The sequence below is a fragment of the Gigantopelta aegis genome, chromosome 10, assembly GCF_016097555.1.
Source record: "Gigantopelta aegis isolate Gae_Host chromosome 10, Gae_host_genome, whole genome shotgun sequence".
NCBI lineage: Eukaryota > Metazoa > Mollusca > Gastropoda > Neomphalida > Peltospiridae > Gigantopelta > Gigantopelta aegis.
In genome coordinates this window covers 56104674-56128822 of record NC_054708.1, presented here as the reverse complement: position 1 = coordinate 56128822, position 24149 = coordinate 56104674, and the positions used below count along the sequence as shown (strand labels likewise).

General features: G+C 39.5%; 1 protein-coding gene across 1 annotated transcript; it reads right to left on the bottom strand.

The window, feature by feature from the left end:
• Window positions 1–470: 470 nt before the first annotated feature.
• LOC121384595 (asialoglycoprotein receptor 2-like) lies at window positions 471–10378 on the bottom strand. Its single transcript, XM_041515052.1, has 3 exons — window positions 10039–10378; window positions 7305–7538; window positions 471–840 (listed from the first exon to the last, which is right to left on the bottom strand). Exons 1-3 carry the CDS (start codon window positions 10361–10363, stop codon window positions 608–610), a joined length of 792 nt encoding a protein of 263 aa, XP_041370986.1. The 5' UTR covers window positions 10364–10378; the 3' UTR covers window positions 471–607.
• Window positions 10379–24149: the final 13771 nt, after the last annotated feature.

Sequence of the window (24149 nt, the reverse complement as noted above, 5' to 3'; positions counted from 1 at the left end):
AGCAGGGAACCATTAAACGATGAGGTTCATTGGGAAAATAAGAAACAAAAGAAACACATTTTTAAAAGCATTTTTAATTGATAATCAAGAGTGAGGTGGGAGTTTGTTGCAAACTGACACTCGTGCATATAACTGAAAGGAAGGTGCTGAATTAATGTTTCAACCCTACAGACATCCTTGTACACAGGATAGGCCTAAGTAGAGTCTTCTGAATGCATGTTGTACTCAGCAAAACCCCAACCCCCCCCCCCCCCTCCCCCAAATATATATATATATATATATATACACACTCTTCAAAACAAGTAGGGGAACTCTAATAAGAATTTACAATTGCCAAACGTGTAATGTATATTAGCTGTGGGGAATGGTTATATGATATTAGTGAATTAATTGGGCAAACATTACAACCGGTAGTTCAGTATCACAGTAGGTTTTATGACCACCAAAGATCTTGAAGGACGATTGGGGTCACAAGTATTGTTGTTATTGTTGTAGTTGTTGTCGTATTGGTTGTAGTTGTATTAGTAGTAGTTGTTGTAGCTGTTGTTGCTGTAGTTGTTGACGTTGTTGTCGTCGTTTTTGTTTGTTGTTGAGACCTAAAAAAGGTTCAATCTTCAAGGACTATCTCACAGATGAACCTGTGCGAAGAATCGCATGGACCGTCAGACCACAGGTACTTTGCGGATTTACTCAGTCGGATGCAGTCGCCGTCGCCGTCGGGTTGCTGCGATTTAGTGACGCCCCAGTCGTAAAACTGAATCGTTTTGTCGGTGTCCCAGTTCCACACCCACACACCGTTGAAGCGCGTCCCACCAATATATACGCTGTGTTCGTTGAAATCTGAAGCAGAAGACGTATCAAATGTTTGGTTTTAAGGTACATAGTTAAAACGAATATATTTTTATTGATATATTTTGTAGCCAGTAGTGTTTATATCGAGTATATATGGTAGTGTTTATAAACAGGTTCGACTGTTAGTACAGTGGATAAGAGTGGTTTGTTTTCTTTTCTTTTTGGCAGAATCGTTCACTTGGTGATACAAGCATGACAATTGGTATGAGCAATCTTCATAGGTTACTTGACAAGAAAACGGTCCTAGACACTTGAAATTTTAAAATGGTGGCCATTTTCCAAGATGGCCGTCATCTGGATCTTTAAATTATACCTTTTCTCATAGAAATTGATTGGGTTTTCCAATTAAGAATGTTTTTGTGTCATTTTACATGTTTTAGACTATGCTAAAGCCAATGGTGCTAAAATAATCCGCTTAAAATTCCAGGCTGGTAGCAATTTTCCAGGATGGGCGTCATCTGACACAAAAACAATCTAACTTTTGTTAGAGTTGTCGGATTAGTGTGGTTTTGGTGTCATTTTGTATGTTTCAGATCATGTTGAAATCAATATACAGTCCTTTTAATGCTTCAAGATCCAAGTTTGTTGATATGTTGATCCCACGGAGAAATGGATTAGATGAGTAAATATCTGTACTATCGGGGCACATTGGTGATATGTTACTGCTGTTAAACTCAGAATGGGGTTCAATGTCAGCTATATGAAGGTTAGTATACCAAATGCTATATAATTTACTCCTAAAAGGTTAGAGAGCCGCATCTGACTTAACAGGTTGTGCCAGCGTGGGAGAGCCGAGCCAAGGAAAAACCGGGGGTTTTAGTTATCTGGATTATGTACAGATCGCACAGGATTTAAATGGCATTGGGTGGACGATTAGACTAGGTGTATGGCTAAAGCATGAAACTTGTTGCACCCCCATACATCAAAGTAAATGGTAAAATGTGGTAAAAGGATAAACCCTCGGCCTTTACCTATTACTTGCGTATAGATTCGAAGAAACTATTTAAAAACATTCACTCTCTGCATCATTCATCTTTTGCACAGTAGTCTGCACATATGGCAGGAGCCAATCCAGCAGTTCAGGAAACTAACTGGGAGAAATGTTGCATTAGTCAGCAGGACACCAAGGCAAAACACATTCGGCCAAGTTAATTCAAGAAAGAGCAGGATCGTGCTGGTTACAACAACATTGCTCTGCCAATCTTACTGAATCCGACCAGACTAGATGATGGTTATGGCATAGAAAGCATGTTGACGAAAAACAGAGCAAAATATCATCAGAGGTGAAATTGTTTGTTCAAAAATACTAAGGTGGAAAGGACACCAAAGAGAGCGTCTTCTACCACTGAAGATACCGAAGAGGAAGGTAGAAGGAAGGAAATGTTTTATTTAACGACGCAATCAACACATTTTATTTACGTTTATATGGCGTCAGACATATGGTTAAGAACCACACAGATATTGAGAGGAAACCCGCTGTCACCCCATCATAGGCTACTATTTTTCGATTAGCAGCAAGGGATCTTTTATATGCATTATTCCACAGACAGGATAGCACATACTACGGCCTGTGATATACCAGTCGTGGTGCACTGGCTGGAACGAGTAATAGCCCGATGGGCCCAGAGGCGGGGTTATACCGAAGATGTCCATGTCAAGAGGCCAAGAACACCCCAGCTTTAGCAAGCTGTGTGCTTTATCCGTGAACTTGAGAGTCCAATGAGAGAGTTCAAGACAAGTGATGACAATGAAAGTGTATAACAGGCCGGAACTTGTCTCACTTTGTCTTTTCAGAACTTGTTATCTACATCACGGAAGTGAAGGCACAGATCCAGTTATATTCAAGCTTGCAGATCTAGCCTCTCTTTATAAGCAGCGACTTTAGCAACATGGTGTGGAATCACCAGATGTGAATTCAACCAGATTGTAGTACCAGGCTATATCAACCTCACCAAGGACACTAGTTCATCCGCTGTCTTTGAGTAGCGTTCCTATAGATTTCAATGTTGTTATTTCAATATGTAGAATTCTGAACATGATCACCAAATTGTCTTCTCCATAATCCTCCGGTTCGTATCATTGGATCTACCTAGCAAGGGCTTAGAGTGGCTGGTCAGCAGTTATTTACTTATGACAGGTGTTTGTCCTGGATTCATGACATGCTTTATTGTTGCAACAGAATGAGCCTGGTCTCGGAGGAGAGGAAACAGTGATATAATTCTAATGGCAAAACCCTGGCTCCTTATTTAGGATGCATGGTGTGCTGACCATGTTATACTTGCAAAATCGTCGACTTCTTGGGTTAGGCTAGCCTTCTCCAGCCAGTCATACTTGCGTGGAAAGATTTTACTGAATACTGTGGGGTCTGGCAAAGGTAGATTGTCTATCGAACGGGGCTCCCGGTTGTTTTATTGACAAAAGCTGGTCGGATGTTGAAGACTTATTGAGGGAACTTTCTTTGTTTTGTTGTCTTAAAGTTGGAGTGGAGGCCTTATCTCGCCTGCATTATCGGGGCTTGGATGTGGGAACATGGAAATACTTGCACCATGAAAGGATGTATTTGTCGTAGTTGCTATTGGATTCTGGTAAATGTTGTCCATAGCAAAGGGATACAAGTTATTGCTGGCTGAGCTTTTGAGGGTATTGAGATGGGCATAGTCCTACTAGACAGCCAGGGTGGTATTTCAATTCCTGTGCGACAGCATCCACGACACTAAGCATTGCTTTTCGTCGCTTAGATTCCTGACACATTCATTAAGCCTGTCGTTCACTTTCATTGCCATGGCTTCTCTTAAGGTCGTTGGACACGGATCTCTTCGGTATCTTCAGAACCAGTAAACGTTGTTATCTTTTGGGCCCTTTCCACCTTGGTGTTGTTGAACAACAATGTACATCTCTGATGATATTTTGCTCTGGGTTTCTAGGCCACCACCTTCGTCTAGTGTGGTCGGATTCAGTCAGACTGGTAGAGCATTGATCTCGTAAACCAATGGAACATTTCTTGCAAAGTTGCCGTAACCAGCACGATCCTGCTCTTTGTTAAATAAACTCGGCAGAATGGGTTTTTCCTTGGTGTCCTGCTGACTAATGCAACATTTCTCCCAGCTAGTTTCCTGAACTTCTGGGTTGGCTACTGCCATGTGTGCAGACTACTATGCAAAGGATGAATGAAGAAGGAAATGTTTTATTTAACGACACATTTTATTTACGGTTATATGGCGTCAGACATATGGTTAAGGACCACACATATATTGAGAGAGGGAACCCGCTATCGTCACTTCAAGGATAAATGAAGCTGAGAGGACAATGGCACTGAAATAATGAATGAATGAATGAATGAATGTTTAACGACACCCCAGCACGAAAAATACATCGGCTATTGGGTGTCAAACTATGGCAATGCAAACAAATAAGGTGATGATCAACATCAATATAAAAATTCAAGATTTAAATAAAAACAGTGTAAAGAACTGTGCAAAAATATAAAAATCACAGATAGATACTGACTTTTAAAGTCAAAATTTCAATTTGTGCTGTATTGGCCATTCTCAAAGAGAATGTTACATTCCCTGCACCAAGGTGAGGTTACAGCACGCGCAGGGGGGCACTGAAAGAGTACAAATGACTAAGTTCTAACGACTTTTTAAGGTGAAATTGTTTTTCGTTTTGTTTTTTCGAATCTATATGCAAAGGTAAATGTTAATAGGTAAAGGCCGAGGGTTTATATTCACCACATTTTACCATACGCTTTGATGTATGGGATGCAACTATGTTCAGGCTTTAGACCTACTCTTAGTCTGATTTGTTCATCCAATGCCATTCAAATCCTGTGCGATCTGTACACCATCCAGATAAACAAAAACGTCGCTTTTGCCTTGGCGTGGCTCTCCCACGCTGGCACAACCTGTCAATTCAGGTGTGTACTATGTGTCACCTAGGATGCCTTCCCGGCGAATACGCTACGAATCATGACGATTAATGCGGAACGCGTCAAGAATTACTACGACACGCCTACGAATCCGCACGACTGCTACACGAATCAGTGCAACTGCCTCAAAAACCAGTACGACTGCCGCAAGACGCCTATATGAAGGCTGCCGAACAGGCCAGATTTCATTCACTGAATCCGGGGTAGGCATGCCTGAACCTTAGGGATATAGGCACGTTAAAAGAGTTCCCGATTCCCGATTCGACGTTCTGCCTGCAAACAGTGAACATCACCATACCGCTCTTCAAGAAGTCAACATACCCGTGGAGAACCAGAGGCAGAGAAGGAGTCCGAGAGTCGTACGAATAACCCAAGTTTAACTACGAATACCCCGAATGCGTCTACGAACATACTACGGTTACGCACGATGCCCTCACGAACTCGTAAGATTTAGCCACGATTTCAACTTTATTCGCGATTACTCCCGACAGTTTGGAACATGTTTAAAACAGTCGGGAGTCGATCCAGAACATTCAAGAATACTGACGAAAGGCCAGGAACCCCCTACGGTCTCAGTACGTATATCCAAGAATCACCCAGATTTCTTAAATCGGGCCCATTCGGGCAATAATTCGTGTATGTGAGACTGGGGTTTAAACTGAATCGTTTTTCTTCTAACTGTATATTTGGTAGTTCTTGAAAAAAATACCTGACTACAATCTAACTGTAGGTCAATTCAATTCAATTTCAATTCAATTTATTGCATAATACCAAACAAACTGGTGTCAGCAAACAGATAATAATAATAATAATACTAAACCCAACAACAACAACAAACAAACAAACATACAACATCAATAACAACAACAATAAATAATAATAACAATATTAATGTACAGGCCTGGGTCCGTGCTTATAAAACTTAAAGTCTAGACTTTAACAAAGTCCAGACTTTAACGTAATGCTATTTGAATGACGTTAAAGTCTGGACTTTATTAAAGTCTAGACTTTAATGTTTATAAGCACGGGGCCAGGGCCCATATTTTCGAAGCAATCTTAGCCTACGAAATCGTAAAATTATTGTAAGCTATGACGTCACTATGGCGTGTGCTGTAGTGACGTCACACCCTACGATGGTTTTACTATTTCGTATTACTAAGAGAGCTTCGAAAATATGGACCCAGACCCTTAAAACGTCAACTTTGCCTGTTCCAATTGCTAATAACGTCACTTTCTAATGGCGTCATTAGCTTCCAGGTGTTATTTTCATTTAATCCCGGGAAAATAATGTAATTAACCAATCACATTACAAAATACACTCGCCCTCAGTTTAGAATACAAAATACGAGTGCATATGCATTTAGATGGCAGGATGTAACGATGGCTCCGTGGTGACCCGAGTACTCTGACCGTAAGAGAGAGCAAGACGGACATTTGAACAGTTATAACGCTCTCTTCACGCGTCAGTCCTCGGGTTAGCTCTGTGGTAGCGCTTTTGTCTGGAATTGTGATGGGTTGTAGGAAAGATCGCCTTTGGTAATAAGACGAATATTGTTTCTTTCGTTTCAGGAACGAATAATAAAGTAACTTTTTTTCTTCTTTTAACTTATTTTCGTGCTTATATCCAATTAAGGTTCCAGCATGCTGTCCTGTGCACACATCTTAGCTATCTGAGCTGTCTGCCTAGGATAGTGGGTTTGTGGTTAGTGAGAGAAAAGAGGCTATAGTGGTTTTACACCTTCCCATTGTGTTGTTAAAATTCGCTCTGGGCTAGAGCCGGTGTAAAAGGAATGCAGGTCCGTAGGAACAGTAGTCCTATCAGACCTCCATAGCTTAGGAACGATAGTCCTGCCAGGACTTTCATTTCTGGTTTATTTTTAAGTTGTTTTTATCCTAGGACTTGTATTCCTACCGGACTTAAATTCCGTTATCACCAGTAACGGGCTGCGAACCCAATACCTATCAGCCTTATGTCCGATGGCACAACCACGACACCACCGAGGCCGATAATAAAGTGACTATTTTCTTCTTGGTCGAAGTACAATAAAGAATGGTAACCTGAAATAGGGCCAGTAGAGGGCGCGTTATGTGTACTGTATAAGGATAAGTCAAATGCATTTATATCATCTCGGTTGCAGTACATACGTTTCTCACTTTAAGTTTAATAATATTCAATATTAACATTTTATTTTGTATTTTATTGGTTTTGACGGAGCTGGCGAGCCGTGAGTGTACATATCAGATGGACAGTGATGATAGTGTTTGGAGGAGTGGTAATTTCCACTATTTGTGTGTAATTCGTGAGTGTTCGTGGGGTAGCGGCCCATTAAAATGTGTTACAGGCCTGATCAGTAAGGCGTTTTGGACATTTGAAAATATTTTTTCAATATAATTATTTAATTTTTTTTTTTTTTTTGTAAGAAACTTGTGGCGTCGGGATGTTGCACCGCACAGAATGCCAATTATTATTTTTATTTTTTTTATGTTCGAAAGTGGTGAAGGAGAACTACCAGTTACTACTCACACTGTGACACAATGGACTGAATGAAGCTGTTTTTCGCCGCCGTTTCCAGTTGTAGTAGCCTGCCCCCGTCTATTGTGCACAATGATCTAGCGCCATCAGGAGTGTCCGTGTAATCCCCGCTGTGTCTGATACACACCTCACTGCCATTCTGCGCATCATAGTAGTAGGAGTAGGAGTAGAAATTCCAACCACAGACAGTCTTAAGTGAATTCGGAAATATTCTAGGTGTAATATCTGAAAGGAAAAAGGTTAGTTTTGTTTAACGAAACCACTAGAACTCATTGATTTAAGCATCGGCTATTGGATGTCAAACATTAGTTAATTTATACACGCTACATTTTTTCCATTAGTAGCAAGGGATCTTTTATATGCACTATTCTGCAGACAGGATAGCACATGCCACGGCCTTTGATATACCAGTCGTGGTTCACTGGGTAGAACGACAAATAGCCCAATGGGTTCACCGGCCTGAAAGCAAAAACCCCGCAAAAACATACCCAAGTAAACAAAAGCAAGCATGCTGCTAAAGCAATACATGACCCTCACCGGACAAACAAATTTTCATAACTCCTAATTCAAGAGCCATATAGCTATGTGGAAAAATGGGTAAATCGCCATAAAAGTCAAACTTGATCTGTAAAAAAACCATGATAAAGCTATACACAAAATTTTAAATCAGTATCTTGAGGCATTGCAAAAGAAATGCTCGCAAAACATATTTTCAATATATCAAAGCACAGTGGAAAAAAATATCCGGAAAACTATATTTGGGACAGACGAATGGACAAACAGACGAACGGAAGGACAGACAGACAGACAGAAGGATGGAGAAGAAACATATAGGAAAGGAATGAAGGAAATGTTTTATTTAACGACGCACTCAACACATTATATTTACGGTTATATGGTGTCAGACATAATGTTAAGAACCACACAGATATAGAGGAAACCCGCTGTCGCCACTTCATGGGCTACTCTTTTCGAATAGCAGCAGAGGATCTTTTATATGCAACATTCCACAGACAGGATAGTACATACCACGGTCTTTGTTACACCAGGTATGGACGACTGGTTGAAACGAGAAATAGCCCTATGGGGCCACCGACGACGATCGATCCTAAACCGACCGCGCATCAAGCAAGCGCTTTACCACTGGGCTACGTCCCCCCCCCCCCCCCCCCATAGAGGACTAATAAACACAACGGTCTTGGCGGCACTCCTGTCCTTTTCAGGGCCGGACCCATAGAGGACTAATAAACACAACGGCCTTGGCGGCACTCCTGTCCTTTTCAGGGCCGGATCCAAAATATAATTCTGGGAGGCTAAAAACACATGGACCGACTCATGAAAAGGGAAACTCAATAAAGTATTTTTAAACCACAAAATAAGACGCATTTAAATATTTTTAGAGGGGATGGGCACTCTATCGTACCCCCACTCGTTTTCTACATTTCATTTTATAACACTAATAGCTTTAATTTTATGAAGGGTCCTGGCAAAAATTAGTTCATGGTGCATATATACTCTTCAGAAAGTAGGGGAAGTCTAATAAGAATTTACAATTGCCAAAATTGTAAGGTATATTAGCTGTGGGGAATGGTTATATGATAATAGTGAATTAATTGGGCAAACATTACAACCGGTAGTTCAGTATTACAGTAGGTTTTATGACCACCAAAGATCTTGAAGGACGATTGGGGTCAGAAGTGAATTTGAAAGTTGACGTTTTTTTTACCAGTAAATCGCAAATTCAAATAATAAAAATGACTTAAGAACAAAACAATAAAAACTGTATGATCAACAGAATGAAAAAATATTGACAGACTTAATGTTCCACAGTGATTAATGGACCTTCCTGGAAATGGTCAAAATCGAGAATGACACCCCACGCTCGTGTACAGGGCAACTGCGTGATGCATGTGCAAACTATGGAATGTGTTTCGATGTGTTGATAAACAGACCTGAACATGCTTTACTAGGATGTCTGTGGTCAAAACGTATGTTTTAATATTTCAGGTTCCCCAACCTTTTTTGAAGAGTATATTTCAATTACCTTGGCAGGGTCTAGCTTAATCTGTCAGGCACTCGCCCAAGGTGATTTGGTCTCAGTGGACCCATTCTCTGATTGGTTTTTCCATCACGACTGGTATATTGAAGGCCGTAGTATGTGCTGTCGTGTCTATGGGAAAGTGAATATTAAAGATCCCCTGCAACTAATGGGAAACAAAATCCAGCGAGTTTCCTCTGAAGACTATGTGTCAAGCAATATCAGATGTTTGACATTCAATAACCACTGATTAAAGGGTCATTCCTGAGTTTGCTGCAACGTTTAACGTGTTATCAACTAACAGAGTCTTTTTAACGATTGTAATTACATATCAAATATAATTTTTTGGCATAAAATATTAGTGGCTGTATATTAAACGCGTTTCTGATCGTTCAAATAGTTTTACTAGATTAAATTTTATTACCTATAATATTCTTTTTTCATAAGTACGAAATTATTTCAAAACAGAATCCAGTTTGGACTCCTTACAAATATTAAGGCGACCAGAATCACATTGAATGTACAGATATTGTATTAGTCGGAAACATCTCAGGAATGTCCCTATAAGAAACCAGTATGTTCTGGTGGAATCCGTAAACAAAACAAAGTTTAAATCTGGAGAATTAGCAATTCTTAAAGCATATCTGGTTTGATTGTTTGTATGGATAATCCTGAACTGTGACTTACCGTCGACATATAACACGTAGTATCTAGACCCGGCTTCAGGCAAACTGTTTGCAGGGTCATCAGATACACTGTAATGAAGCTGGCATATGAAGGAGTATATGTTGTAGAAGAACGAAGCGCAGTATACTTTTCTCGCACAGACAGAAGCGCACCCAGCCACTGTCGGGACATCGTGTAATTTCTTCAGAAAATGCCGATACAGAATTTTATCCTCAAAGTCTACCACGGCGAGCGCGTTACCTTCACACTGCGAGGCTGGTTCCACCAGAAACTTGTTGACAGACAGGATGAAGCATACGGTAAGAAAATATCCAGCCTTCATCATGATGAATATCCGATTGAGTGAAAAGGATGTCTGCTGCAGGTTTACACTTGTCAGGCCAGTCTTGTGAGTGGCAGTCCTCCTGCGGGCGGTTCTAGGATAGATGTATCCTCCTGGGGGCGCGGTGGCAGTCGAGCTATATACAATGCACGTGGCACTTGTCCGTGGTAGCAGTCACGACCTTGTCAAACGCCAATTTGACTCTGTATTGCGCAGATATGTGATTTTGATTGTGACAACTGTGTCGTTCAGATTAAGGAAGGAAATATTTTATTTTACGACGCACTCAACACATTTTATTTACGGTTATATGGCGTCGGATTCAGGATAAGATGCTACCGATTTGATTTCAGGGTTAAAGCTGCGTGCTTAACAACGCTGTGACTAGAACCTCACCGCTAATTTGATTGAGAAAACAAAACTAAAAGAAATTACTTTTGTACACGTGACTGTGTAGTGACGTGTTTGTATTTACATGAGGAATCAATAAACGTTTTCTAACCATTGAACAAGTGCATGAAGCAGTACTCTGTGACGGGTGAAAATAGATATGCTCGTTATAACATCGTTTGAAATTCAAGTCAGCAGAAACTGTGTGAAACGAGAAACTATAATTGTATTAGTTTCGCTTAATGTTTCCAGTCGAAGAAGACTGGTCAGCAAGTTATGATTAATGAGAGATATAAAAGGAGAAAAGTATAAATAATAAAATATTCTGGTACATAAACCCGTATAAACAGTTTGACAGTCCAGTGCATCTACTCACACAAAACAGTATAGTCCAGTTACATTGCTATACTAATTCTACCCCGAGTATTGATTTATAAAAGACTTAATATTTTAACTGCAAAATGTGCATTACCATAAAGGTTAGAATTTGTTCAAAAATATCCCTGGGGCAAAATTAGAAAATATAATTTTTTTCCAGTTTTTAAAACATTCCTGAGCCATTGTGTTCATGCATTCCTAAATACACACATACATACATACATACACACACACACACACACACACACACACACACACACACATACATACATATACACACACATACATACATACATACACACACATACATATACACACATACATATATACATATATATATATGCATATGCATATACATATGCATATACATATACATACACATACGCATACACACATACAATAGAATCTCATTGGCTCGAACGCCCAATGGTCGAACATTCCGGTATTATCGAACAAAGAGCAAAGTCCCGGTTTTTCTCTCTATTAAACACTTTTATTTTGGTGCTAATTGGTCAAATTCCCCTGGGTTCATCCAGAAGCTTTGTATCGAACCAGTTTATTGGTCCGAACTGTAAAATTAAACATATTTTGCTCGAACGGCTAAGTATATCCGACGAAATATAAAAACTATTATTTATGTCGGAATTTTTCATCGACCATTTTACGACAGTCACAAAGTAGGTTATTATAAATTCGGAATTAAATCTTTAAGCTGTGATCACTGACTTTTAAAAAAGGAAAAACTATTATCATTTTATTACCACTTCGTGAACAGTGACAATCATTTTCCAGTTTTATATATTTATATATACATTGCAATAGGCCGCCTTCAGTTAGGTGAATCGCAGTCAGCAGTCGCACGCCACATGAACGTCCATCAGAACACCATTTCACGTCTCTGGGACAAGTACCAGCAGTTTCAACCAGCTGTTTCAATTGGCTGAAGACCGGCCAAGAAGTGGAAGACCTCGCATAAAAAACTGCAGCACAAGATCGCTACATCCGGGTTCTGCACTTGGGTCACCGAACTGCCACAGCAACGGACACTTCGAGAAGCTAGTTTGCGGACTAGGAGAAGTATCTTTTTTTCCCGTCCTGCGACGTCAACATTGACATTTACGTGTTCGCTGGTGCACGAAAGTATAGGGGTGGAACTTGGGGAAACTGCAATGAACGTTTTGCCAACAACTGCGTCGCCCAAGTTGACAGATTCTGTGGAGGGAGTGTCATAATGTGGGGAGCCATCTCATACACCGGCAGAGGTGAACTTGTATTAGTACAAGGTAACCTGACAGCTGTACGCTACCTGGATGAAATTCTTCGACGTCACATGCTTCCCATTTTGGATCGACAGAGAGAAACCTTTCAGCAGGACAATGCCAGGCCGCATACGGCACGTGTAACAATGGATTTCCTACAGAATGAGAACATTAATGTGCTGTCATGGCCATCAAGATCGCCAGATCTCAACCCCATTGAACATCTATGGGGCGAACTGGACAGACGTGTACGCCAGCGTAACCCGGAGCCTCAGACGCTTCCGCAACTGTCACATGCACTGTAGGAAGAATGGGCTAGGATTCTACGTGCCAGGATTCAGAGACTCATTCAGTCTATACCAAGGAGATGTCGCGCAGTGATTGCTGCTGCTGGTGGCCACACAAGATACTGATATCAGCGCCCTCGTGCGACGTTCTTTGGTGACGAAAACGCCTCCACTGCCGTCAGTCCATAGCAAGAACATTGTCACATACTCATGTCAAATTTGACTGTGATACGATCATAAATAACGAAATTGCGTATCGTTTTTGACAGAGTATAAATAAATAAATAAATATATATATATATATATATATATATATTTGTGGATCCAGCATTCAGTATAATTTGCGATTATAAAACTACGGCGCTTGGCAGGCAATATCAATTAGTGGTCCGATCCTTCTGGCAACGGAATAAGGGAAGTCTTTTATATTAAGATAATGAGAATGGTAGGCTCTGCAACTGGTGTAACAAAAGCCGTGGTATGTACTATCCTGTATGTGGGATGGTGCATATGAAAAGACTCCTTGCTGCTACTCGAAAAGAGTAGCCCATGAAGTGCCGACAGCGGGTTTCCTCTCTCAATATCTGCGTGGTCCTTATTCATATGTCTGCTAGTAACATAAATCGTTTGGTATTCAATTACTGTAAGGAAACAACATTCTCGCTCTAGTTTTATATCTTGCTCTAGCTAGTGTACCACGTCTGTGCTGTCCTGTCTGTGTATATAAAGTATCCCTTCCTACTAATGGAAAAAATTAGCGGGTTTCCTCTCTAAGACTACTGTATATGTTAAAAATTACCAAATTTTTCACATCCAATAGCCGATGATGAATAAATCCATGTGCTATAGTGGTGTCGTTAAACAAAACAAATTTTAAGACGACCCGAAATTCATATTATATACAGACATTCTAAGCAAGACCGAGTAACGACATATTAGTAATATAAACAGTTCGCCAGTCATGTAAAAATTAAGGATAATTATTATAATTAATGCAAATTACACATTTGATATCTGTATTATTGTATGCATTGTTTATATTATTTTCCCAACCCCTACTCGTCTGTGAACATTATTTTAGTCTACAAACTGTATGTCCTTGTTAAATGGATAATTTCGAGACTTTGGTCATTCGGTATTTTGTAATAATAAAGAAAATGATAATATATATATACTCTTCAAAAAAAGAAACGCAAAAGGGTACAAATGGGTTATAACTCCGATTTTATGTTTCCTACCGGTTCATGCTTTGTGAATATAAGGTCATTGCATGTCCCAAACACATTCCCACGGTTATATTCGATAAAACGCAGCTACTGTACAATAAAGTTCCAAAATGTGAATATTCGCAAAAACGCAGCCACGTGCAAACCATGTCACCACTGCACGTGCGTTGTCTGCACGTGCAACATAAAAATCCGACAGTATAAAAGTGCAGGGTGTTCGCTTGCCTGGCCTCTGTATCTGGCCGACAGTTGACAATCCAGGACATGCCACGTCTCAGTGAACCGCAGAGAAACAATGCCATCGGCCGACTAGACGCAGGCGAATCCAGAACGGCCGTTGCCAGGGCATTCCATGTGTCCCCAAGCACCATCTCCAGACTGTGGGACCGTTACCAGCAACATGGATCAACACGTGACCTCCCTAGATCCGGTCGACCACGGGTCACTACCCCCGGGCAGGACCGCTACATCCGGGTACGCCACCTTCGGGAACGATTGACTACTGCCACCTCCACAGCCGCAGCAATACCAGGTTTGCGCAGGATATCCGACCAGACCGTACGGAACCGCCTACGTGAGGTAGGAATTCGTGCCAGACGTCCAGTTCGAGGTGTCATCTTAACCCCACAACACCGTCGAATCCGACTGCAGTGGTGCCAGATTCATCGACAATGGCCTCAACTGCGATGGAGACAGGTGTGGTTCAGTGACGAGTCCCGATTTCTGCTCCGACGTCATGATGGAAGATGTCGCGTGTATAGGCGTCGTGGTGAACGTTATGCGGCAAACTGCGTGCAGGAAGTGGACAGATTCGGCGGGGGTAGTGTCATGGTGTGGGCAGCCATCTCACACACTGGCAGAACTGACCTGGTCCACGTGCAGGGCAACCTGAATGCACAGGGCTACATTGATCAGATCCTCCGGCCACACATCGTTCCAGTTATGGCCAACGCCAACGCAGCGTTCCAACATGACAACCCCAGGCCTCACACAGCACGTCTCACAACGGCTTTCCTACAGAACAACAACATTAATGTCCTTCCTTGGCCATCGATATCACCGGATTTGAACCCAATTGAGAATCTATGGGACGAGTTGGACCGACGCCTCCGACAGCGACAACCACAGCCCCAGACCCTGCCCGAGCTGGCAGCAGCCTTGCAGGCCGAGTGGGCCACCATCCCCCGGGACATCATCCGTACTCTGGTTGCTTCAATGGGCAGGCGGTGCCTGGCAGTTGTCAACACACGCGGAGGCCACACCCGGTATTGACTCCAGATGACCTTGACCTTGGTGGTGTGTCCTATCACTTACTCACAATGGACTAGAGTGAATTGTGAACAATCCTGCAACATTTGGTAATTATCGGACTCACCATGCAATAATTAAATCAATTCTCCAAATGTTACGACAATGTGGTTTTGCGTTTCTTCTTTTGAAGAGTATATATATATATATATATATATATATATATATATATATATATATATATATATATATATATATATATATACATACTGACTCCACTTTGAAGTGGTTTTGACTCTGAATTAGTATTGTAGTTATATCAACGTACGTCTACTACCATCTAAATAGTATAGACCTAGTCCTATTGAATGATTTAAAACAAATTAAAAAAACAACAACAGTTTTGGCCACAAGGAAAACAATGCATTTTGTGTAGTATTACAACACAAGTTGAAATCATACATGCACCAGTGCGTTATCTGACTACTAAGTCCAAAAGTAACTTAATAATGCTGATATGTTCCATTTTTAATTCACATGCCAATAAGTCAAACTGTTTTAAAAATCTCAGAATGGCGAAGCGTTGTCGGTTATTTACAAGACAATAAATATACTAAAAGGCAAACGTTATTGTGACACACAAAAAACAAAAATAATTGATAATAATTTTTTACTGCCGTGTATGAAACGTTATAATATGGAAAAAGAAATGTCCTAAGGTATGGAAACGAGCAATAGTCCATGAAAAGAGTACACCTGCCATATGCAAATGAGCCACATCAGTAGAGGGGGTCCAAAGTGAAGTTCACACAGTCAGTAGCGAATGTGTCCACCTTGGGCACTGATACAGACCTGTAACCGTCGTCTCATTGACGCCACACTAAACGTTGGAGAAGGTTCCTGGGAATGCCTGTTTCGCAGATGCGTGGTTAGAATCCATGTGTCTTGGCGAGGGGTTGTCACCGGTGGTTAGCCACTACGGGGACGGTCCCTGGCTTGGTTGCTTTGTTTATATCGTTGCCATATGGTGTTTCTGTGGACGCTGAATTGACATGCGACGTCACGCTGCGAGGTCCCAGATTCAAGCATCCCTATGACTTGCCATCTGTCATTTTCACTGAGGCGTGGCATGACGAAACTGCATCAAACAGTTCACTACATCACACAATTCTGGACTTCTGAAGGCTACACAGAATGGCAATGATTTGCGACTGGATATCTGGCCTTTTATGGTGAACACTGGACAGAATTTCTCCCGAATATTCCATGTTTCTTACACACAGCATGCAATCGCTGCAACAACTGCTTGGTGGCATTTCTTCGAGCTGTTTCGTGCACATTTTCTCTGGTTTACATCCATTAAATCCATTCGCAAATTTATTACTCCAAACAATCCATGTCACAATAACTTTTGCTTTTTAGTATAAAAGCAAATAAAAACAGTGGGGCTTACAGAAAACGCATTAACAATGAATTGCAGTGTTTACCAAAAGTATCAAATTACTATCAGACTGCAATGAAAGCATCACACGCGGAATATAAGGTTGTGACATTAATCAGTATTGTAAACGTTGTTCAGCCATTGACAATCGGTAAACCGTTATCATTTTGTTAAACTATTATTACACTTTTGTGACCCGTGGCCTAATTTGATACGAAGAAAATAATGTTTTATTTAAAAGAAAAGAACACAGAACAGAACTGTATTACACTCAGGTCGTTAGGCAACAGCATATGGAAAAACATGAACAACAATTTACAGGTTTACAAGAGATTACTAAATAATAAATAGTATAATTATATAATGGTGAAATGCATATTTACAATAATACAATGCCTCGAGTCGGGTGGTACATATCATTGTAGGAAAAATGTCAAAGGAAAAAAAGTCAAGGAAAAAACCAGTCATGGAAATAAAGTCAAAAGAAGAAAAGTCAAGAGAAAAAAGTCAATGGAAAAAAGGTTAAAAAGTCAAAATATATGGGGGGTTTAAAAGTTTGTTTTATTTAACGACGCCACTAGAGCACATTGATTTTTTATCTTATCATCGGCTATTGGACGTCAAACATATGGTCATTCTGACACTGTTTTTTTTTAGAGGAAACCCGCTGTCGCCACATAGGCTACTCTTTTACGACAGGCAGCAAGGGATCTTTTATTTGCACTTCCCACAGGCAGGATAGCACAAACCATGGCCTTTGTTGAACCAGTTATGGATCACTGGTCGGTGCAAGTGGTTTACACCTACCCATTGAGCCTTGCGGAGCACTCACTCAGGGTTTGGAGTCGGTATCTGGATTAAAAATCCCATGCCTCGACTGGGATCCGAACCCAGTACCTACCAGCCTGTAGACCGATGGCCTGCCACGACGCCACCGAGGCCGGTATGGGGGGTTTTGTCCATGAAGAAACATGCAAGTCTTTTAGCATTGCACTGCGAGATCGCAAAGTTGCGAGAGTTTAGTGAATTAGGCACCTGGCCAGGACCAACAATATATGTGAGGGATGGAATTCCAGGTGCATCTTGTTGGCCATCGTCACTCGTCGGTCTGGCGTGCAATTGAATGGTTTGCCAAAGAACAGGGCTCTGTTCTCACTGCTGTAGCCCAACATTCAACAGGACAGCATCCAAGGAAGCAACAAAAAACAAACTTCATTGCTATGCAACGGCGTCTGATTAGCATCTGTCTGGACAGGCAAGCCGGTGTAAAAGGAATGCAGGTCCGTAGAAACAGTAGTCCTATCGGACCTCCATTCCTGGTTTATTTTTAAGTTGTTTTTATCCTAGGACTTGTATTCCTACCGGACTTAAATTCCTTCTACAGCAGTGACTGAAATACTAGTCCGGCAAATTAGATGTCCATTTATTATACTCTGCAATTTGCACGAGCTGCCAGAAAGACACGAGGAAAAAAGTGAATTTTTGGCAGCCTCCCCTCGTAGTGTGATGGATAAGTGTACGAGTCTCTTAAGATTATTGTGGGTTCAGATATTTTTAAGTTTGAGTATCAACTTATTATTTATTTATTTTTACCTTCATAGACTTGTGGATCAGACACGTTAGTGAATTTTTGTAATCGTCTTACATTTTTGTTAGCATATTGAAGTTGGACGAATATCTTGCTTTTTTCAAAAGTATATAAAGCAACTACAGGTATAAAGTAGGCTATATGTCCATGTGTTCAACACGAAGAAATATACCCCCCCCCCCCCCCCCCCCAATATGTAGCCCAAAATTGTTTTAAAAACATATATATGAAAACTGGTAACTAAAAAACCCCTAACATTTGGTGAACAACAAAAGACAATTTCTATATGCGCCAACGTAATTTTTAATAATATGTTTTGTAAGTTTATATTTTGACGGTAAGTCACAATCTGATTAATTGTGATTTTCTTAATGTTTGTCCGATCGGACTTCCATTCCTCGGAATCCTAGACTGTGGGACCTGTATCCCTAGGAATTTAAGTCTGTGGGACGTGCATTTCGAGGAATGTAAGTCCGTGACTTTTATTCCTGGTACTCCTCGTCCACAGGACTTTCAATCCTAGTATTGCTAGTCCTCTGGAATTTATTTCCGATAGTTTGCTTATTACATATATATGATTTCTGAAAATCCCTGAAATAAAACTTTAAAAACTGTACTTAGTTCTAGTAGTTAGTACTTATAACTAGTACTATAATGACCAGTTACTACAATATAAAATAACAGGAATAATAAGTATGAAAATTTGATGTTTATTGAGGAACAATTAAAAATAGCATCAAAACACTTGAAATTAATGGACAATGGACACATTCGGGCACAATGAGCTGGCCTAAAATCTGCACCATGCATTTCCATAATTTTACTCACAATATTACTTGTAATCCATGTAAAAATGCAGACTGATTTGTTTGGAATCCTACTTAGCATCTTGGTAGTAATGCGAATATAAATATACGTTGTGTTCCAGATTCGAACATTTTCGTCTCATTCGGGCAATAATGATCAGCATGCCTCCCCCACCCCTTCTCCCAAAAAGGGAGTCTGAATGCATATTGCGACCAAAACTGTCAGGTGTAAAAGTGTCATAAGTAGTTAGTCTGTTTAAAAGGATCTTTGTAAATTGTGTGTGCATATTATTGACAGTATGATAATTGTTCAGGGATTACTGTTTTGTTTTAGTCGATGTAGTAGCCCATTGAGCTGCTAAAACCCACTCTTAGTCATTGATATTTCTATTAATTGATAAACATTAATGAAAACCATTTAACATATGTGTTTATCGATGGTATGGTTTGTTGGGACTAAGATATCATAGAGGCTAGAGTCTGATATGTCATATGTTAGACCAAATTAATTTTTAAAATGAGCAAAATTGACAAAGCAGGCACATGTTCAGTAAGCTATGCAGGGGAGAGGTCAAGAAATTAGCTTTGAAGAGGGGTGTTTAGAACACGCCACCCCACCCCACACCCTATGTACACGCGCCTGCAACATTATTGACAGAAAGGCACAAACTTAAAATTATATAATAACAAGATAATGTATATAACGCAAATATCACATTTTTATAGTTAAATTATTATTATCATTATTATTATTAAATGCCAATATATAATGTCTAACAGATAATTGTGTTGGTATATCATATGGGCAAGTTATACTTACTTGCGAATACTAATATGCTTCGAATTGTGGTAAATGTTTTTGAGTTACTTTTAAATGTTTAAACATTTATTAGTTGGAACAATACGCAATGAATAAAGACCTTGGTTCTGCTCATGTAATAAGGTCAACAAAATGTGTGCAAACTCTTGCAAATTATATAAATAGAAAATATTGGAATAAATAGAAAATATTTAAATAAAGAGAGGCGCTAGTATCCTAAGTTAATTAAATAAACCAAAAAGGAAACTGTTTTTCGTTTTGTTTACATTTATAATTTAATTTTGATTGTCCAGGAATGCAAGTCCGGCCCAGACTTGATATCCTGGCAGTCAGACCAGTATTCCTAAGGAACGTAAGTCCTGGGCCTTGCATTCCTAGGTATATTAGACTGTGACGGTACATGCTCTTAATTTCTTTTCGCCTGTGGCGATATTAATTGTTTTAGAAGGCCGTGTGCAGTTCCAAATGCACTTAGCCCAGGTGGGCAACTTGTTACGTGATACCTTTGCGCGACGGTCATCGAGCTGTACTTCTAATACACACCCAGCAGGTGTGGAGGCCATGTGGCTAGTAGTTACGTAATATCTCCGGTAGTGCTGTTTATGGCCAGGGGATTGCTCGCGGTATGGCGATAGCCAGTCTGACGATCAGAGAAAAATATGCCGGCATGGTGGTTGTGGCAAATCCACATGATATTTGAGGTACCGTCTTGTACCCCCAGGCGATATTCGCTGTCTCTGGGAGTTTTGAATAAATAGCTAGGATTTTAGAGATATCGAGGAGAACCATTTTGGAGGTATCCAGGGGAACGGTCGTCGTCCACTGAACGATCTATATTAGTTCAGACGGGACTTTGGTAAATATATATTTCTGCTCTGTGTATAACCTTGATGTGATTGATGTGACTTTAAATATTGTAATACTGTATTATACCAATATTATTTAGACGGTGCTGCCGGTCATCTGACGCAGTATTCTGTAGGCTCGCCGTTCTGATATATATATATATATATATATATATATATATATATATATATATATATATATATATATATATATATATAAAGCTTAGCCAGTCATCCTAGAGGACCTAGGTAAACTGTAGGTTATTGTCTTTATTGTGATAGGTACCAGTATTAATTCTGTATTATAAGGTTATTGAATGAGTAGTTAGGGTTAATTAAAAATTAACCAGTTAGGAATAGTGTTGTAATTCCTTTATTAATTAAGTTCCCCTGGAAGCGTTTCTCCATTATCGCACGTGTGTGTGTTGGCGTTTCTCAATTATCACACGTGTGAGTGTTGTGTCACGGTGAAGTGATTAGCATATTGTGTAAACTAGACACCTAGAGATTAACTAATTAAGTGATCAGTTCTGGGTTGTTATTATTGTTGTTATTAATTAACTACTGCGGCAGTACATTTGTCAGCGTAGGTTAATACAGATTCCAAAGAGTATTGTGTTTTTGTTGTGTTTTCTAGTGAACTAAACGTGCTATATTATATATACTTTATATAAGATCTTATCTCTGATCATACCTAGAGACGAGCCACAGCGGGTAATACTGCTCGATACAGAGAGATCTAATAGATATACAGTTAGGAGAGATATTTTGATAACCGTGTTTCATTCAGTTACGGGTATTATAGAATCCCCGTGACATAGACCTAGGACATGCATCCCTAGGAAATTAAGTCGGGCGGACAACTGTTCCTACGGACTTGCATTCCGTTTACACCGGGCGGATATCAGTTCCACAGTGCCTGCATGCAGTAGCATGGAACATTCGTCTTAATCGCAACCGATAACATTGCTATATTTGTTGGAAGAAAATAGTTCTATCAAAACATTTGTTTGATCGACAATGACTAAGTTTCATCATTTGTTGCAAAACAAAACATACGATAACAATGATGCCAGTCATATATATGTATATATAGTTATGTACTTTTTAAAATAAAATTTATTTTTCTATTATGAGCACTTCCTTAGTTATTTATGATTACTGGAGGGGGGGGGGGGGGGGGGGATTCTTATGACCTTTTTTCTATGACGTTTTACTCTTGACTTTTTTCCTTTGACTTTTTTTCCGCGCACCGGTATAATTATATTGATACATATACCTTGATATAGATTGATACAGATACGATCTTCTGAATTTATCATTAATTATTTTAATTAATTTACCGACTTTTCTTAGGACACCTAGTTTATTACTGGTCAATAGTTCTTTAAATTTCAGGGTATTGGGATTTAGATAAAAGTATCGTTGCAGAAAAACTTTTTCGGGGTTTCTTAAATAAGGCACAAGAGAATAACCAAGGATATTCACCGCCAATATCATTAAAAACATATAGTGTGTATAACCGATTTTCAACAGGTGTGTTATTCCGTCGTACTATATCAATTCGGACAGTTTTTCTGGCATTATGGTGAAGTATTTTTTCTAGCGTTAGGTTATCTTTAAAAATTAAGTACGTTTTACCTCTAGACGAAGTTGCAATATTATTGTTCCACGTTTGAGGATACTGGCCATGCTGTCTTAATTTGATTTGTTCTAGATTGTTTTAAGAATCGTTTGGATATCCATATATCTGTCATACCTATGCTGTTAAATAATTGTTTAGTATGTTGGATCCAAGCTGTGTCCATTTAGGGAAGAGTCATGTAACATAAATTCATGTAATAAAAAAAATCGTTTTGTTTGTTCGCCAGATACAGTTCTAGTCCAGAAACTAATCATTCTCTGTTGTATAATTAATTTAAGTGGTCTACGTCCTAGTTCTCCACATAACATAAATATCAGCGTGCCTTTTTAACAGAGAGTAAGCGCCTCAAACATTTGTGTATGTTTTCGATAATATCTTTGTTTTCGTCGCTCCATATTTCGCATATAAACGGACGTACCAAACACATTTTAATAATTACGGTTATATAGCGTTGTTTAACGACCACACATAAAATGCAATATGTAGCACAACCCAATGTGAACGTTTTTGAATTTAATTTTCACTCCGTGCAACGGATCATAATAAATGCAACACTAATTGTAGTATTCAATATTCGCTTGCTAATTTGCTATTGAAAACATTCGAATAGTATTTTTAAGCAGTGGCGTAGCGGGAGGGGGGGGGGGGGGGGGGGGCACCGGGGCGGTTGCTCTGGGCGCAAAATTCTGGACTGGTCAAAGGGACTCGGGGAGTGCTAACGAAAAACTGGTTAGGGGGCGCAATACTTGCCTTGCCTCGGGCGCTGGCAACCCACGCTACGCCACTGTTTTTAAGTATTGCATGAGGAAAATGACTCTAATGAGATGGATAATGTGGTTTCTTTGAATTCTTAGATCGGTCCTGCATGCTGCTTGCAATGTGCATTCAGTCGTTAACATAAAGCATGTCTTCACTTTCATAACAGATTATTACTAAAGTTTTTTCATGTGAGTCTGCTGCATTGTAAGATGTTTTCGACTAATAAAATGTTACTACAATTAAACTTACATATTAAATATATTTTCGTATTTAGAATATCAGTGTCTGTATATTCAATGTGTTTCTAGTCGTCTTAATATTTGTAAAAGCCCAAACTGGATTTTGTCTTCAAATAATTTCGTAAAACAAATTTAGGAAATAAAATGAAATGTATCTAATAAAAATATTAGAACGATCAGAAACAAGTTTAATATACAGCCACTAATATTTTATGCTTGGTATGTAATTACAATCATTAAAAGGTCTCTGTTAGTCGATAACATCTTAAAAATTGCAGCAAACTCAGGAATGTTCCTTTAAGCTACATGTCAGCCCGTCAAACGGATCCGATAATGGACGAGAATGATACTTCTTTTTTCAATGAGTGTGTACCCATGCATACATTAAACGGACCTCTATTCAGTTTAACGCAACCGTTAAACGGAGGGGTGATCGATAGCAATTATGTCGGTCTCGGCTTTGTTTTCCCAGAACTAATTGAATATATATATATATATATATATATATATATATATATATATATATATGTATGTATTACATTATCATGACATTGTTTGTTTATCAGAAACAAAACTTGATGACTTCGATATTATCGACATCCCAGGTTATGTTATATATTGTAATAACTGTGAAACCACTACTAAGTATTGCTGATATTCTTGACCTAGACGAAATTGTGCGTGGATATTTGAACAGTGCATCCTTTTTGACTGATATGAATATACCTTTAACTACATTTAGCCAAGACACAAAAACAAATCACATTGGTAAACCGTTGCTCGATATGTGTAAATCAACTAATTTGTTTATTGTAAACGGTCGATTTGGCAATGACAAAAAAGCTGGAAAATGTTCAT

Coding starts and splice junctions, on each gene's coding strand:
- LOC121384595 (XM_041515052.1), bottom strand. CDS start 10,363: ATGATGAAGGCTGGATATTTTCTTACCGTATGCTTCATCCTGTCTGTC. Junction 7,539..10,038: donor CTACGTGTTATATGTCGACG/GTAAGTCACAGT, acceptor TTTTCCTTTCAG/ATATTACACCTAGAATATTT. Junction 841..7,304: donor TCAGTCCATTGTGTCACAGT/GTGAGTAGTAAC, acceptor CTTCTGCTTCAG/ATTTCAACGAACACAGCGTA.